Source organism: Cygnus atratus, chromosome 2 (assembly GCF_013377495.2).
Source record: "Cygnus atratus isolate AKBS03 ecotype Queensland, Australia chromosome 2, CAtr_DNAZoo_HiC_assembly, whole genome shotgun sequence".
Lineage (NCBI taxonomy): Eukaryota > Metazoa > Chordata > Aves > Anseriformes > Anatidae > Cygnus > Cygnus atratus.
The window spans coordinates 126,183,408-126,202,733 of NC_066363.1; the positions used below are offsets into that span (position 1 = coordinate 126,183,408).

The 19,326-nt window shown below is 37.8% G+C and overlaps 1 protein-coding gene across 10 annotated transcripts in view; it reads right to left on the reverse strand.

Annotated features, from left to right (window-relative positions):
- Nucleotides 1-293: 293 nt before the first annotated feature.
- The window catches only part of EYA1 (EYA transcriptional coactivator and phosphatase 1), a 165,867-nt gene continuing 146,834 nt past the window's right edge, over nt 294-19,326 (reverse strand). For all 10 annotated transcript variants that reach the window (XM_035563142.2, XM_035563139.2, XM_035563137.2 and 7 more), the window contains 6 exons: nt 13,556-13,614; nt 13,200-13,360; nt 12,880-12,994; nt 12,445-12,566; nt 10,374-10,474; nt 294-2,451 (listed from right to left, as the gene is read on the reverse strand). In XM_035563142.2, coding sequence (XP_035419035.1) covers nt 2,371-2,451; nt 10,374-10,474; nt 12,445-12,566; nt 12,880-12,994; nt 13,200-13,360; nt 13,556-13,614 — 639 coding nt within the window. In that variant the 3' untranslated portion in view covers nt 294-2,370. The remainder of the gene's footprint in view (nt 2,452-10,373; nt 10,475-12,444; nt 12,567-12,879; nt 12,995-13,199; nt 13,361-13,555; nt 13,615-19,326) is intronic.

Here is a 19,326-nt window from a genome sequence, read left to right on the forward strand (position 1 = left end):
GTAGGGCCATTTCTGCACTGATCTTCTCTAGCTCCCCCTGATAAGCAAAACAACCCATCTAACTGAGACTTTTGTAAACTAGGCACAAATATTGTTATCCTATTTAACACCTCAGCAGGGCATAACCAGGTAAACAACTTTTGCCTTGGGACAGAAAAGAGAGATGTCTCCCCATTCCAAACCTAGAGGGCAAAAATATCATAGACTTGCATACCAGAGGATTGTTTAATATGTTCACAAATCAATTTTATTAATTTAAAACAAAATTAATGAAGAAAAATTCTGTACACAATTGTGGACACAACACACTTTTTGTACAATAAGGCCCAGATAAACTTTTATTTTTCAGTCCGCAAGTGACTAAAAATTGAAAAGAGACCAAAAAAAAAAATACAACCAACTTCCCATCACTGTCTAATTTGCTTGAAGAAAAAAAAAATAGGCTAATTATAGTCTCAATTCTAAAAACTACCCACAACGTGCTTTATGTATGTATGTGAGTACTGTGTGAATTCTAGTACTCATACCGGGTAAAGTAAAGCACATGTGCAAGTCTTGGTAGGATAAAAACCTCTTTGTTGGTAATAAAGCAATCCACAAACATTGAATTCTAGCAGCAATATGATTCCTCCAATAGAGAAGGGTGTTACTTTGCAGCTACATTGATGCTTTGTAGCTTTGCAGGTAGCTGTTTCAAGGCTGGTGTTTTTAGCAAAAGAAAACAAGAAGAAAAGCTGGAGAATGAACCAACAAAGCTGATGCTTTTTTTTTTTTTTTTTTTTTTTTTTTAGATGAAGAGATTCAGATCAGGCAAAGGGAATTGGTACAATTCAAGCCAAAAAGTCAGACTGACAGTTTATCTGACCAAGTAGCTCATCGCCTTCAAGATTAGAAAAGTCACAAGTCACAGACAGACACAGTTTAGGTTTGTCCTATAAGTGGATATAGAGAAAAGCAAATTTTAACTCCTTGGCAATAAGTATTTCAGTATTTCCATTGCCGGCAATGGATGTTATATCTTAGGAAAATCTGACTCCTGGTGGAAGAGGATTAAAAAACTTAAATGTATATGAGTATCCTTGTTCAATTTCTCCAAAATATTCCCATTTCTAATTTCTAAAAATAATGATGATGATAATTTCCTTTATTTTTGGACAAGACAAAAACTATTTGGTACCTAGATGCCAGTTTAAGTCATGTCTTAAAATATATTTGTGTTCTCTCTATATTTCTTTATGGAATGAATCTGTTAATTCATTTTTCAATACTCTAAAAAAGGGTTAATATGTTGACATTAAAAGAGGAAACAGAAGACAGCAATGCATTCCTCTTTGGTTGTGTATTATGTATATTTCCTTAGTGGGGGAAACGAAATTGATCTTTTCATAATCAGAGTAGGTGAGCGAGGAAAAAGGTAGAGAAGTAGCTGAAAAGAACAAAACCCACTTCCTATTGACACTTGACATCCATGCTTTTGGTCTTGACAAATTTATCTAAAAAAATCCATTATCTACATATTTATAACCAACGCATTGATAAGGCACTGCACAACAGTTTGTGTACATGTGGCCTCATTCTTTACCAACAAGGCATTACTATCTTTCAATAGCATTTACCTTAACAATATGTAAAAGAATCATTCATTATTACAAATTTACACAAAAAATTCTTCCTGTACATGATTGTCTCAGTGATGTACCTATTTGTTTAAATTAGACATATTTTAAACTACTCTGTAATGTGCTAAAATCAAAAGTAGTTGCTGTACCATACGGCAAAGGCTTATAATAGCCTTTATTCCTATTATACATATCCTCAGTTATATGATGTCAAAATATAGTCTGTTCATAAATAAGTAAAGATGTACAGAGTACCCTGGGTATGAGAAACCAAAAAGTAAACCTTCTTTACAAGAAAATTACTCCACTGGTATTTTGAAAAATCTCAGTCTTCATTGTGCAATCAAGTTCGCTGTGTTGAAGAAACGGTGTGTGTCACATTGAAGAGTCTAAAAACAACAAAGCACTTGCAGGTCCTTTTTTTCTTCACAGGTACGAACCTTTTATTTCCTTTTTTTTTCTTTTTTTTTTTCCTTTTCCATTTCTTTTTGGTAGCAAATATGGTAAAGATGAGTTGTTAAAACATTCGCATGGCTTATTTTCGTTGGACTTGCAGTACCAGAGTCAACAGCTGTTCTGAAGAAAGAGACATGCTCCTCCATTTACTGAAAGGGCAAGGGTTAAGACCAATTGCAGCTGTACGTCAACATGTTGAAATCACAAAGTTCTGTAGTCCAATGCTGACACAAGACACAGGCATACTGTCCATGGGCAGAAGGAGGCTCTGGGGTTTCAAAGTGCTGCTGAGCTGCTACAAGTACTCCAGTTCCAAGGCATGGTGAAGGGCCATAAGGTCAGAGTGGCTCGAGATCCTCCAAAATGGCATAGCATGCTGTGAACAGCACAGACAACATGTAAAAATAACCCAAAGCATTCTGGTATTTAGACCCACCCATTGTCTTTTGCAAGAATAAGGTAACGCAGCAAAGAAAAAGCAAGAGTCAGAGTTCTTAAACCCCCAAGCCTTTCACATTTATCTCTGGTTTCTCTGATCCCCCAGCATAAATTATCAATAATAGGACATCTATTTGCCAACACGAATAACAATGTCATGAGATCTTAAGGAAGGGAGGGATTTCTCATTTCTTTTTAAGAAAATCAAATTATGATATATTGCAGAAGAAAATGCTGTTTCTAGGAAAAAAAAATAGGCAAACTATTCTATACATGAAGCAGGTGGGTAATTCGAGGAAGGGAACAGGACTTCATCAAAAAAAAAAAAAAAGAAAGAAAGGAAGTGATAGTAATATTTACTATCAAAACATATTTATTTTTTGGGAAACTATCCCTGGCAGGTGAGTTATGAACCTAGCAGAGATGATTCAGGATAGTTCATATGTTGCTCACATCACTTTGAAGGGAATTTTATCCTGGTGGTTTGTACAACATCAGTCTTTGTTAGCACTGATCTTAAAACATATTTTCCATATGGGACAATTTAAAAATAAATACATATTTTTTTCCTATTAACTGTAATAAGATCTCAGTCTGGAGCACAACTATGTTCACAAAGAACCTGAAGAAAGCAAAAACAAATGCCAGAAAAAAGCACACATTACCTCATCCATGAAGGGTAAAAATCTGATTAAGAATACTTATTATCTTTAAACTGTAAAACAAGGATTATACTGTCAGCAAGAACTTTTGCATAAATAAATAATAATAATAAAAATAAAAGATAACCATCAGCTTTCTTCAGGAAAATTTCTATCAATCCCACAGGAAAATAGTTTCAATGCAACAATATTCTTAAGGTTGCACATGGCCATATTCACCATTTCATTGGGTCAGCTTGTGTCCAGCATCTTTAGGAGGCAAACCACAAGCAATTTACTATCACAATAGCTTCTGAGATCCCCAGGCACTTTATTGACAGTTTCTCAGAAAAGTTTTCTTCATCCTCCCTCAGCAGTTCCTGAGGAAATTCCAAATTCTATTTAAATCAGCAGCAAAACTCCATCTCTTCTGATCATCACTTCTATGCTGACCTCCCCCTTTAATTCAGGTCTTCATCCTCAAATTTTGAATAGAGAACAACTTTGAAAACAACATAAAAGCACGATGTAAAACCCTCTGTTTCCAGAGGGTTTTTGCATGTTTTTGCGTGTTTAATGTGAACCCTGCACATTTGCTCTAAACCTGCCCCATCAATCAAACACCTTAGCACACAGCTTATGATAAATTTGTCTTCAGAGCTCAGGTAAACATCTGTCACTATATAAACAAGAATTATTTTTAGGAGGATAATGCTTCAATCCAGATATCAATGTGATGATGAATTGGGTTCAACTTATGGAATAAAGCAGAGATTCTTAAAAGAAACCTAATTAAGTGAGTATTGGCAAGTCTCTCTGAAATCAAATGGCAACTGCTAGGGAGTAATCATCGGTTGCTTTTGTGAAAGACAGAGGAGATAATGCTGGATTAATTAATATTAATCAGCAAGACTTTGCTAAAGAATGGTGCATGACCAGCAAAGGAGCACTCTAAGGAATCTGGAAAGCATGCACCAAATTAAGGACAAGTATTAGCAAGTAGAATTGCACAATAAGAGGGACTGCAGAGTGATGGATGTGGGGCTGAGCACCCAGTGTCCATGTTTCAAGGTTTTTATTTCAGAATAACTCTAGTTTTCTACCATGGAAAAAATGCCCACTAACAGCTGGAGAGCATTTGGTGAGCACCTCTTGTTTAGTTCTGCCCAAAAGAAACCAATTTTTTTTCCCCAAAAAAACCTCCAGACTTAAGAAAGAACTGACTAAGTCTTAGCCTGAAGATAAATAAGTGAGCCACAGCTGTTTGGGGGGGGGGGGGGGGGGCGGGGGGATAATAATTCAGAGACAAGTGAGATGTTGGAACAAATGTTTAGATTATTTTCAAAATACTTCTACACATTACTCCTCTCCTTAAGAAGGAAGCATTAAACATGACATCTACTATTTCAGCATCTTCAATCTAGACTTCTATTGAGTCGGTTCTATGCTCCACCAGTGACAGAAACTAGATGCAATTAGCTCATTGAGTTACAGCTCCCAGTGTCTTTCCTGTTAGACCACACAGACAGTCTGTCCTCTTCACTGTCAGGTCAGGCACCACTGCTTTCCAACTCAAATCTTTCCTAAAGATTCATTTATTGCATCATGCTCAGGAAATGAATGAACAATAGCAAAGAGAAATAAAAATTCCTCATCATGCTGTTCTCCAGGATCTCCAAAAGCTTCTGTCTATCTATCACTTACTGAGGCTGCAAGAACCTCCTGGCAGAACTTGTAACATCTGATAGGGGCATTACATCAAGGACAAACAGGTACAGGTTTGTGTTTGCAGATGATGAGTCGTGTTTGCTGACTGAGGGCACTCAGCAGTGCTGCCTCCCTTTCTTGCATGGCTGCAGTTTCCCTCTCCTCTCACGAGCTGCGAGGCAGCATGTACCTGGTCTCCCAGCTCTCGCTGTCGGCTTGGCACCAGTTCTGCCTCAGCCACTGGGTCAGAGGAGTGCAAATTGCATACCAAAGCTGTCGTGTGGTGAGGGGTTTGGTGGACATCTGCCTTTGAACACTGTCTATGCAGAAGCCAAGAGTCAATGACATGGAAGCCCTCCAAGGTCATACAGCAAACTAATGAATAGGGAGAATTGTAGTAATAAATTCTTGGCTTCCAGCTCCCACCTCATGCAGCTCCAGCATTATACTGCTTCCCTAGTAACAACCTCAGCATCACAGAGTGTACACACACCAGGCTTCTAGGGCAGTTAAAGATCCTGATTGTTTTAACAGAAGGTTTAGTTTCTGCTAAATCAAATCACAGTGATTCTTGCTATGATGCCCATATGCAATATTGAGTTTTCGATTACCCTCAGCTGTTTATGGTCAGATTTTAAACCAAAACTTTAAGTGGTCATTATTTTGGCTATATCGTTGCAAATTTGAAATTCACTTTAGCGTCCTCTGCTTTATTTATGTCTGTCTGTGAAAGGAGTATACCTCCATTTATACCATTCAGTTATAAGAGTGAGGTGTGGAATGAGAGCCTGGAGAGTCCCGTGAAAACAAAGAGGTTGTGTAAATCTCAGGATTACAATTATTTTCAGTTCTCCTGCATATAGGTCAAAGGACCGGCAGTACACTCCCAAGAAATGAAACATGCTAGGAACGCAGCGGCTGCATGGGGACTGGAATCTGCATGGGCGCTCCGTGCATGGGTCGAATGTGGCTGATTCAGATCTCTATCAGTTTGACCCTACAGCACAGACTTCTAAGACTTCTAGCTAAGAGGAGGGGAAACAAACCTGATACAGATCTATATATAGCCATATGCATGTGCCTGTGTGTGTATACGCAGTCTCGTACACATATGTGTCCATATGTATGCATGAGTGTTTACTACGTATATACAATAATTTTCACCTTATCTAAGAAAACAAATGACTGTACAAAAGAAAAATGCTTGAAGTAACAGAATGGTCATACAAAACCTTGCACATTATTCCTGTATTACCATGCCCCACATATCCACAACTATTGTCAACAGTGGCAACACAGCCATGAGGCAGAGGCCCATTTTTTCTTACTAAATGAGCAAACAAGAGTTTCTTTGGATATATATTTACTACATATTGCCTTCAGAAAGCCCTCTCTGCCAACACTTACCACACATGTCATGCACAACACGTGTCTTCTATTCTGGGCACATGAAAAAATGCTAATATCTCATTTACTACTGTGCGAGAATGGATGACAAATGCTAACCACTAATAAACAAGCAGTGTAACTGGATGCTAATGAAACTATGAGAAAGCTTTTCTTATTGCTTATTGGAGGAACATATGACTAGACTGGTAGTAAAGCAAGGATTTTGTTTGCTATTTCAGTATCTTCCAAGTAAATATGAAGCTTTTTTCTACTAAAAGGCATGGATCATTTTGAAGATAATTAATAATATATGATACTTGATAATAAATTTATTTATGACTGTTTTAATGATATTTTGAAATGAAATGTGGTGGTGAAAGTTTGACTTTGTGTTAATTTGGTAAAGGCATGAAAAATTAAATTATTAATTTAGTAAATCTAATATTTATAAAATTATTCAATAACCTAAACATATTAAGGTAATTCATTTCTGAAATAGAAACAGTATTATTTTTCAGCATATATTTACTAAAAGAACCAATCTTCAACTATTTTATTAAACCAAATAAATGAAAGTGTTTCTATTCAACACATGCACAAAACAAAGACATTTTTTGATGGCAATACTGAAAAGTGCAGACTATCCTCCTTCCCTGAAATGAATACATATTTCTAAAAAAACCTTACTCCTGAGATTTATGACACATTTGAATAGAAAACTCATAAGTTTCTGTCATCTTTAACAGTATTTTTATTGTGTTTCTGCCAGATTTTGCTAAGCAGTCGTCTTTGCTTCCTACCCCAAACCTGAGCAGCACAGTGTGACTGCAAGCTTTAAAGCAGTGGCAGATTGGATACCCATTTATATTCTATTTATTGCTCCATGAAGATTTATGATTTTTCCTCTCAATTTCCCTCCAAAGCAGTGCAACCATTTCAGAGACAAAGGGAGAAACTGATTTGCCTAGGCTCTCCCAAATCACCTGATTTAAAATCCAGCTCCTCCATGGAGAGATCCTCCTCCTTTGTCTCATCTGGCAAATGAGAAACCCTTTGGAGGATTCTCCTAAGTAGGAAAATGCAGGACTTTTTTTCTGCCTTATGGATACTTCCCAACTGTGTCTCTAAATGCAAATGCAAAAGAAGAGCTCAAGAAAAAGGGAAAAGGAAACAAACAAACAAACAAACAAACAAGACATCAGAGTCTCTGGCAGAGAAACCTAGAAACTTATGTCACTGCAGTGGCATGCAGATGTACACAGGGCAAGAAGGCAGCCCCACGCCTGGGCTTGCTGCAGGCACATGTCCCCACACTGTACCCATCCCCGTGCACCCCTTGCCTCTCCCCCCTCTTCTCTCTTCCCTCCTCTCCCTCTTCTCCTGGGGAAGCAGATCCAAAGGTAGCAACCTCCACGTGAACCCTGGAGTTACAGCTGCCCTGGCTGCTTGCTGAACTGACCCAGAAGGGTACGATTTCTCCTGAGCCTGTAATGCAAACGTCCTGAGGATTTTAATTGTCTTATAAAATATTTTGCAGGAAGTGACAGCTCAGCCAAGGTGTTGATACCATGGCTTGTCCCATGCTGCATGAAATGTAAGAGTATGCGGTTTCCTCAGTGTGTTGTATTTATTTTCATCGATCAAAGGAGGCAATTTACTGAAAATGTCTGTCCCAAATTTTTTTTTCAAAACAGCAATGACCTTTTCACCTGTATTAAAAAGTATGTATTATTGAATTTTTACAATAAAAGCTAAAAAATAGAAAAAAGATTTTTTTTTCTTTCTTTTATTGTATTGACTCAAGATTTAGATTAAATAAAGGACTAAACTGAAAAACCTTGTTTCATGATTAAGCAATTGACTAAATTATTGGTAAATTATTTTTAATAAAAAACCTTATCTTTATCACCTCCTAAGCTTGAAGTTCAGCTCTTTTCACTAAAGAATCAGAATAAAAATCTTTCATATGAAATAGATTTGAATTTATATGCTCACTTAAAAATACTCACTAGAGTAATCAGTGAAGGACTATTCAAACATTAAAGAAGGACGTACTGTCTGTGTCCTACGTAAAGAAATGCACATACACTAAGGGCTTCCTCACAGGCCAAAGCCCTTCAGCAAAGCACAGTACAAAGGAATAACATAAAATCTGTCCCTGCCTTGAGAATATCTCAAAATCCAATATGCTGATGGAAAGGAAGCAGCTACAGTGTGAGGGGGATAAGAAAGGTAATGGAGACAGTCACGTCAGTTTGGGTTGATAGGCTTCACACTTTCTGTAGGGGTAGTTCCTGGTTTCTTTCCACACTCACTGGAGAAGATCTAGGCTTTTACAATTTTCTAATACAGCAATACCATTTATTCATTAGGCAGGGCATATGTCTTAACCTTAAGCATACTCTAGGGTGCATTCCCATGCCTACTCCTCCTTATAATGCTAAAAAAAATCTGAGGAGCAGATAATCAATAAGGCATCATCTGAGTTGAGAGCAGCTTCCAGTACAGCAAGGCACTGTGTGGCTCTTTCTTTTGAAGCATCTGAGGGCAAACCCTGCTGTCACAACTTGCAATGGTGAATTGTTTTTAGGTGGAGCAGGACAAAAATCAAAGAAGCATTTCCCTTAATCAAATTAATAGTTTCTGCAGAAAGGCTGGGCTGCTGGTACATTTATTGACTTCCCTGGCATTGCTGTAGGAGATAATTTAATCCAGAGCATCTAACATACTTTAAATCTGAAAATTCCTTCCACCAAGAAAGAATATACAGAAGCAAAGGCACAAAGGAACTTTCTATGCTGCTACACCTCTTAGCAACTGGAAAGGCTTTTTCTTATGCTTTTCTGAATCATGTTTCCTGTTGAAAAAAGCAGTGAATTAGATAATGTTACCAAAAGGACTACTCCTGCCATTATCATATACAACACTATTTCACCGAGCAACAGAAAAGGAACAAAGAAGATTTTTTTTTCTACTGATCTTAAATGCAGCTTTTAAAATGTAATCATTTACAGCGGGAAAACATTTCTCTGCAAAGATGAAAGGCATTTCTGAAGGAGAAAGGAGCAAACTGTTCCCGTCCGTCCGCCAAAGGGATATATGAAACTGATGCTCTGCAAAGTGCCGGGACAAGCCGGGAACCTGCCTGAAATGCTCCAGGGGCACAAAAACCAGATTTCATGAAGCAAAACCAGTCATTGGTACATCTGGTAAAATGCCATCTAGGCTAATTTGTTTTACTCTGCCAATTTAGAAAGTTACAGTGGAAACAGATATAAAAGTATCACAGAGATTTTTTGTGGTAAAAGAGAAGTTGTGTAAAACCAATTTACCTGTAAAAGGAAGCAATAATCAAAATGCCCATTTTCACATTCTTTCTCCTATTGTTCCAATAGTCAAAATTATGCCTCATTCCTTCAAGCGAAGACTCCGTATCTGCTTCTCTTTGATAAAAGAGTGAGACTAGGAATACTGCTGATTATTTGCCAGCAGGAAGTATTGCTCTTTAAGAAGCTTACTCCACACTGGGGAAAAAAAATATGATTTTTTCCCTTTCTCCCAGAGGAAAGGAAAAAATAATAAATACACATGCAAATAGTATCCTCTGCTCAGTTAACTGAGGTTATGAATGCAGGACAAGCCACGAGTATTTACCTGAATACTGAGTTGAAATTATGGACCCACAAGAAAACTGAAATTTACGTGTAAGTACTCCAGCCCTACATACCTATTCAAGGTGTGACATATATGTATTTCATACGGTCAAATAGCACACTGCTTTTGATCAGTAAGAATTTTTTGCTTATATTCATAACATCTGATGTAGTATTTTGGGATGCCAATGAAAACAGAACTATTAGTTCTTGGCACAGAAGCCAGGACCCATTTTCTGGCTCCTTTTTGAAGTACACCAAACATACACAGCTAGCATAATGTGTCTTTTGGAGAACAGCAGGACACATCATTATCTACAGTTTTATGCAGCTATCTACTAGATATGATCAAAACGTTGTAATTCATAAAGCAAAGATACAAAAATCAAATGCCAGTACACACTGTTCCATATCTAACAAAAGGATGATTTTACTTTCAGACCCCTGAAATCTTGAAAAAGAGCCATTACCTTCTTTGCGCCTTGTTCTTCTTCAACACCATCCCCTATAACCACATACACTACTTTCCTTCCAAATCTCTGAATTATTCGCTCAAAACAACTTTCCTTTCCTGGAAGAAAAAAAAAAACAAAACAAAACCAAAAAACAAAACAGACTATTCAGGATAGGTGGTCATGGGATATCATGAAATCACCTGCTACTACTTTAGCTTGGACCCCCCAAAACTTTGACTACATAATTACAACTACTGCGAGAGAAGAGAGAAGAGCCTCTCCTGCAGGATGGCACCTCTCCTGGTGCTCCAAAGCCCACTGAAGCTTTGCTTCTGCCAGAGCAGCTGACAGGCAGCATTCAAATCTGCCCTGAAAGGTCCTTAAATGCACACGACATGGTAGATGTAGCATACCAGAGGTCTGCAATATCACCTTTCTTGTCTCCTGCACTAATCTGAGACAGGTTTCAGAGGGGATTTCCCCACCAGGAGAACTCTCTTACCAGCTGTGTACAGCCAGATCCCTCAACAGAGTAAATTGATTGAATCTGAGTAGAAATTCTAGCTTTTTCTCTGCAACCTGTGACAAGATTAATCACAGCTCCTGGAACAGTAGTATCCTGATGTAGGAGGTCGCCAAAAAGATTTGGATTTAAATGCCTGTAATCCAATACATGGGTAAGGTCCTTGATCCTACAGCGGGATCCATTAACTTGGCTCAGTAGTTCACTGCATAGACCTAGGGAAATGATCCCAATTCTGTACATACAAGGTACTGATACTGGGAAGCCAGAACGTAAGTGAATGCTTACAGTCAAGTTTTCTTAAATGCTCCCATTCTGAAAGATCCCTTCAGTCTGGTCATAATGCATGCTTACCTGTGTGTCTACTGGGTGTCTAGAGCAACTGACAGGAAGAATTGTAAATTTCAAAATAGTTATTTCAGCTACAGGACAATAGAAACCAAACCACTCACTGACACCCTTTAACAGTAGCACTAGGCATAAAAAACCTGCAACACTAACTAATTAAAACATTCTTGAAAATTATGAGTTGTGTCATGTTACAAAAATCTCATGATTTTCTGTGACAGTCAGTGACTGGATGCAGTATTCCAAAAGTACCCGCCATCCTGTGTACTTAAAGTTATAAGTGAATATTTACTACTAAGTTGCAATTAAAATGTGTATTTAAAGTATTATAATTCAATGTTCTAATTCACCTTAAAGATTCTACAGACAGGTACAGTTACAATTCTATCCAGTAATTGGTTTTAAATCTTTTACGGCACTGCTACCTAATTTCTATACAGAATTCTCAACCAAGTTTCTTAAAAAAACAAAACCAAACAAAAATAACCCACCATTTTTTTCTTGGCCATTTGAGCTTCCTGTATTATAGATACTTAAGAACACATTAAAAATGTTTTCATGTAGCCCACAATTTTGAGGGAATCTGAGACAGAACAGATACGTCATAATCATGTTAAAAACTACAAGCACCATTGCCATCTGGTACCATGTACCTCTACATGCTCATAATAACATCTTTTATATTGAACCAGAAAACAGAAATAAACATTTGCCCGGCTGAAGCTTATTACAGTCAGTATGAATGAACTTAAATAATTACATTCTGCAACAAAACATTCTTGCTTCTGGTAAATTGTTTACCAAAATTTGCTCCAGAGCACATGAAAATCAATGCAGCCAAGGCTTACCTTCACAGAATTTATTCTGTTAATCTGAGATGACTGCAGTGGTCTCTACCGACAACCTACCAATAAGCCATCTAAGCAGCAATATGCATTCACAATTTTGAGAAAACACATAACAAATATCATTATATTTCCTCCTAACAGAGGCTGCATCACTGTTTATAGAGATTAATGAAGTTTTCTGTGCTGGATCATGACATACATAAATAAGCACTTTTAAGGTGCCTTAGCATGAAACGTATTTCATGAGATCAGTTATTAATCTGTATACTTCTAAATACGTATTAAGAAAAAATACATAGAGACTCCAGTAACTTTTTATTTAGAATTACAGCTACACATATAGCACAACATTATAAAAATAGCTCACCTATTTTAGTTGCGCTGTAAATATTCTCTATGGGAAATACGACCCCTAATCCATACAACAAGACTTTTGCCAGAGCTGGAATTAGTTGAGTAGTTGTTACAAGAATATTCACACAATTTGTCCTGTGGAACAGACAACACAAGCATTTTTTTTTTAACAAAATGAAACAAAAAATCAAATCAAATCAAAACAACGAAAACCTTATCCCTCCCATCAGAACCCTTTATCATTACTATTGTCACTTACTTTGTGAAGAAACTTATTTTTCTCCACCTTATGGGAGATCAAAGTATAGAACATCAGGGTCAGACCAGAACGAAGAATGAGAAGAAGGTCCCCCAGGCCAGTGTTTTGTCCACCAGACCAGGCAGCCTCTTCTAAATCACCAGCAGACATCCTAATGTTTTGTAACTACTCCATGCTCTTCATACTCACCTTGAATGAATAAGGGTGAGTGCTTTCAGTGCAAGTGTTAACCAAGAATCTGTCAAAGCTTCAATTTCTGCTCTTAGTTGTAACCATGCCTCTCTTTTTGCTGGACCAAGAAGACCTGCGGAGTAGATAAGGGCATGTCTGCACCGAAATTAAGTGACATTCTGTCATTTTCCTTTGCTTTCATTAGTTCAGATACAAGTTTCCACAAAGTGCCAACTAAACAGCTTGTTAAATATTACGATGTTAAAAAAGCAACAGAAAACAAAAATCCTTCCTTTTTGCTGCTTCTCATTCATATTTGATGCTTCATAGTCACTTGCCTCCAACATTGTTTTTGTAGGTATTGTATATTTCTTTTACTCGTCTGTAGCGGAAAGCCAATTTTCTCATCCAGTCGACTCCTCCACGCACCCCCGTTGCGAGGCACAAATTAGCACTGGTGGCGGCTGCGGGAAAGCCATCCGTTCCAAAGTTATAGGTGCTATTTAGAGATAAGAAAACCCCAAAATTAACTGAATGCAATAGGCTACATTCAACTACCAGCTACTCACTGCTGGGTTGCAAATGCTAAAACAGCTAAAAAGACAATGGGCTACTGTAAGCGTTACAGCAGTTTATCACTTTCCCAGGGAGGAACTTGCAAAGCAACATTTTATCTCTGTCAGTTCTCTTGTACCTTAAATCTTGACCGTTGTCATCTGAAGACACGTCATCAATGTGAACCTGGTCGCATTCCTAAGGTGAAAGAAAGACTTTAGGATTTTCTTGATCTTGCAAATCTTAAAAATAAAGCTATAAAAAACACGAGCAATCTACTCATCAGGGATATTTTTAATTGTGGAAATCAGTAGATGGCAGTCTTGTTAAAACAACTATTTTACCTATTCCTTGTGCTCATTTCTTAGAATAAACACACACCATGATTAGCTACTACTGTTAAATGGCTTTCCAAAAACACATTTTTGTGTTTAGAAAGGAAAGTGGTTAAAAACAATTAGCATATGTGTTCCATAAACGTTCTTGTAGCCTTTCAGGTACCTTAAAACATCATGCTGCTCAAAGCTGATTCAGTCAGTGCATAAGTGTAACTGAAACCAGACATTTTGGTAAATGTAACATATTAGAAAAATTAAACCTGATGCTAACCGCCAATGAAATTATGACCTCTGATTGCTGTTGAGCCACACACCAACACAGCCTGAGGCCAACGTTTCAGAGGACTGCAGACGAAAAATCTGTTCCTAGTTTGCCATTCATTTGAGAGTTGTGAGTTTCCTTCTCTCTCTTTGGTCTTAGTGCATGAAAGCAGCATGCAACGATGAAGAAAATCTGAACAGAAATAGCCAGATGAAACCATCTTTCTTCAGCAACTTGCATGCAAACTAACACGGCATATTTATAATTAGCTTTGTCCATCGCTAAATTTAAAATCATAATGTATACTGTTTATCCACTAAAAACTTTAAAACATTACTATTAAAGATTTAACATTTGGCAGGAAAACAAATAGACCTCTGGCACTGTAGATCAATCCCAATTCAGTGCCTGAAACATAATGGATTTGAGTTATTTTAATAATTTCCTCTTTTCTCACTTAATGTGAAATCCTATAACAAACATGATCTATTTTAAATATGAAAATATTGCAGTCCTTTATTTTTGTGTTACTGCTTTCCTCTGAACAAATTTTTCTCTCTCCATGGATTTGTGAGGAAGGGAGGGAAGATAGAAGTGGAAAGAAACTCAAACCAGCTGTTCCCTAACAGAATTAAAATCATGACCCTCAACCCTTTTTCTAAAACATCTATTTTCCAGCCAACCCTCTCCCAGCAAGCAGCAAGCTCCAAGGAGGAAAAGACTTTGACCCTGTAACCTTCTCCTCCTCTCCTGAGGTCAACAACCTCAGATAAGAAAAGAGCTGAAGAAATCTATTTGGCCTCACATGATGGCTGTGAATTTTAGATTTTTAAAAACATGGGTCTATGAAAAATACCTCAGAAACTTTTCAAATGATTTAGAAGAGTAATTTGTGGTCTTTTGCACTTCTACAACATGAACTTCTTCTAATACACACTCTTGTATATTTTATATACAATAGTAATAGTAATAGAGGCAAAATGACAACCAGCACAGGAAAGACGACAGTGCATTTGATCATATTTAACCACTACACAGTAAATTTCCTCCAAAGGCAGACCAAATGTATTAGATGTACAGACACAGCTGAAACTACAAGTGTGAACATGTGTTGCAAAGCTTTGAAAAGCAACTTGGCTAAAAAAATCCAGAAGCTTCTTCAGCAAGTTATTGAATTCAAATAAAATAAGTTGTGGTGTTGTTTTTTTAAAACCAAAAAGTAACTTTCCATCCAAATGCCTGTGAAGTTAACAATTGAATGTGCACTGATTATAAGCTGTTGAAAGGACACCCTCCAAAGTTACCCATTTTAGTTTTTCTTCCATTGCGCTCAGTGTGTTCTATCTGGGTCTCCATGGATAGAAAACTTAAGCTTGAATTGCCAATGTAGTAGTGAAAATTATCAAGTCAATAGCCTCCTCTGCCAGCTTGGAAATGATGAATGACAACTGGAAAAAGTTGCTGGAGAAAAAGATTCAAAACAAAAATTTTGGAGAAAGAGACTTTTTTTTTTTTTTTGTAGCAAGCATAAAACTAAAAGAAGGAGTACAAGATCATCTTAAAGGAGAGGCTGAAAAAATGAATAACTTTACAAACTTCTTAATTTCACTCTCTCAGGTGAAAAACAGAACCATGACGGATGAGACCATTACACCTTAGATCCCACAGTTAGAGAGGACCTGAGGACTTGGAACTTTATATTACAGTGCAAGGTCTTAGGACCATCACAAGCCCTGGGATATGTCAGATCTTCTTCTCTTTCTTCTAACTATCTGTTTGGTAGGTAGAAAGTGAGAACTGAAATTAAGCAAATGATATAAATCACAGTTTTGAAAGAGAGATTTTGGAGAGAATACAAAATAAAACAAAACAAACAACAACAAGAAAAAATAAAGACCAAAACTGGTGAAGTAAAGGCTGAGAAACTGTGTCAAGAAAGCAAGCAAAGTGAAGAAAAGGTCATAAACCTCACAAATTTCATGTGAAATACTGTACATAATGGAGAGCGTCCTCTTTTGTGAGAAGAAAAAAGTCAAGTCCGCAAAATTTAAAGCACAAGTGATACATGTTATAATTTGGAAAGGACTGAAGACAAATGTGATTGACACTACGTTACAACTAAAGGAAGGTCACAAACAGTGCACGACTGTTTTGTTCCTCTTGAGTGGCAGGGCACTGCTTTCAGGCTAAATGTGAGATCTGAGTGCCAGGTATTTTTTCACGCTGTCTAGCTGACTTGACTTTGTGTTAATGACTGATGGGGTGCATTTTTCAACCCCTGAACATAGGAAGGAAAAACACTCATTTAGCAATTGCTCTTTTAGCAGTGAAGTTATTTAGCAATAACTCTTGAAATAAGCCAATTACTTGCCCACTGTTAATTGATCTGGTCCAACTTTCTTTTTGAACACCTGGTGTTTGTTTTCATCTGATTTCTTTTTGTGGAGCATTTTGCTCTTGAGCAAAGACAATCACCTGAGACACTGTCCAGTTCCTTGACTAGGTATAAGCAAGTACCCACATGTTCAATACTTTAAAATAGCAGTTCACTCAATATTCATCATAACCAGGGGTATAATAAAATGAAGTTTTACATTGATCAACAGATAAAGTATGCATTTCCAATTAGTACTTTTTTGAAAAGATATAACATTTTACATATAAGATAATGAAAATATAAAGACTCATAAATTCCTCAATTACTTCCCAAAATAGCTTTTGTGATGGGAACCAGCTTAGGGCTAAGCAACAATTCAGAAAACAAAACAAAACAAAACAAAAATGGATTGTTTGTAGGCTTATCATTTTAAAACTTTTCAGAATATATTTAAAACTTTTGTAAGACTTTTGTAGGAAATACAGTACTAGTGTTGTCCCTCTAATTTCTCTGGCAAAGTGATATTTGAAATTAATATTGAAAGTCCCTGTAGAAACACTGCAAATACATGTTATTATGCAGATGTATTTTATTATGATAGAATCAGTTTAGTAGTCAGCTCCAAAGCAGAACATTAAAATTGTTGGATTCTCTTAAAATAGCCTGAATTGGCAAGTGAGGAGCAAAGTATCCCGTGGCTTATGTACAAAGATTATGCAGCAAGCTGTGTTTTGCTCCTAAAGGTGTTGACCTTGCAACTTCCGTGTATCCAGTTTGAAATCTTCATGAGGGACTACAAGTGATGACATGTTTGCACTGAAGGTTTAGATTTCAGGCAGGCAGGCTGAGATGCAGCTCTGTGCTTTGGGAGCTCTCTCTGGAAAGCTAAATGCACTTGGTATAGTTCAGGGATAATATGTTCAGAAGTGCAAAGCATCTTAAGACACCTAAATCCTGTTCTTGCATAGGTCCACCTAAATTGCACTGATTTTAATAAAGCCATTGCCAAAGCACTTAACTTACCTTTGAAAATGGGATTTGGGTGAATAAAACATACAGAAATCATAAAAGACACTATGCATGGTGCCATATGCAACTTCACTGCGTGAGGAGCAGGTACAGGACAGGACAGGTATTCCCAAAAAGCAATTTAGGCTAGGTAAGTGACTCTGCTCTGACTCTCCCCCAGTCAGGGGAGACAGAATTATTCAGAGTGACTCAGACAGCTCAAGTGGGAACCCTGATCTCAAGTCTCCCACCCACAGGAGTTTACTCCCCTGCAGCTATGGTAGTACAAGCCAAAGGAACCAGCAACATTTGCTGAAAATGTGGCATTAGTTAATAACTTCCTAGACAGTCAAGAAGGCTGTTGCCATAACATTTGCTCAGTGTTGAAAACACACTCCACAAGGAGGAGGTATGCTGCCCTTTAGAGAGATAAGCATGAGATGGTGCGCAGGGAGCAGAGCCAAGCTGCACAGGCTGGGAACAGCAAGCTGCTGTCCTGCAGATGCATTTCCCCCTTCCCTACAGCCAAGGCCAGCAATCAGAGGGTAGACACCCAGGTTGGTGCTTTTCCTTGGTCAGTTTTCTGAGAGGTCAGCACACTGACTTGATGGCTGCTGCAGGGACGGGCAGGAGTGTGGCAGGATGGCAGGAGCAGGACTGGTGCTCGGGATAGCAGCCAGACTGCGCTCAGCACAGCAGCCCGGAGCTGCCTCGAGGAAGCACTGCCTGGGAGCTGGGGAGATTTGTTCAAAAGGCCTCATGGAAGAATTGTATTTTATTGCATTTGCATTTAATTCATCTTCTGCAAAGAGAGAGAGCAGGGCTTTTTGTTACAGAAATGGCACCATGAAAGAGAGCAAGCTGTGAAATGCAGGACGATTTAAAAGCCTTTAAGAGGGAGAACCCCAAATAAGCAATTGTGGAGAGAAAGGAGGTATTTTCCACATACTTTTAAAGTACAAATGTGGGTGAGGGAGGACTCTATTAACATGCTTAAAGCATGCTGAAAGCATGCACATAGATACATCATTGGTGATGGTACTAGGATTTATCATATAGCCTAGGGGAAAACAAGCCTTGTATCCCTCAGACCTTCCAATGCCACAACTGGTAGCTTAGCTTGAAACACGTCTCCTGCAGCAGCTAAGTTAAACCAACAGATGTTGCACAGAATAATCAAGGCTTGTTCCTGCATTCCCTTCCATCAGCTCTGATTTGGGGCTGGGACCAACGGCAGATATATGCTTGCAGGAGCTCCTTAAAATTGCTGCAGTTGTTTGCTAAGTCAAAAAATGTCTCCAGTGAAATGCACTAAGCCAAAGAAAAACAATTGAAAATGAATGACTAGATGAGTCTACCCTAAGCCTTGTACATGGAAAGCTTCTGTCTTCTCCCTCCTCCATTCCCAGAGCATTTGCTAACTCCTTCCTGCTAACTTTTCTTCCTTCTCTTTTCTGTTTTTGTATGATGAGCCAAAAACTCCCAGAGATGCTCCAGTCATCATTCACAGCTCTTAAAATGCCTGAACCTATGTAGCCTTCTGGAATTGTTCCTTTAAACTAACTTCGGATTTTTATAAAGATTCATATGCAAAGCATTAAGTTATGGCAGAAATGTTCTGCAAATATTTATATTACTTTGTTCCTTCACTACCACCCGTCAAGTTGTGCACTTCTGCCACAATTATGTAAAATATGCCTTACTACTCAATTTACTGTAGGAAAATTAATAATAATAATAATAAAAAAAAGAGATTAAGGCTGCTACAGGAGTTCCTCTTATCTGTGCCAATACCGCATGCCAAGTGGAGTGATGTAATGGCTAGCATGTTGATCTTCTACATTTCTGTGTTACAAAACTAACAAAATAAATCTAATAAGTTTTCTGCCTTTGAATAAACATTGAGTGTAAGATAACTGGACAAC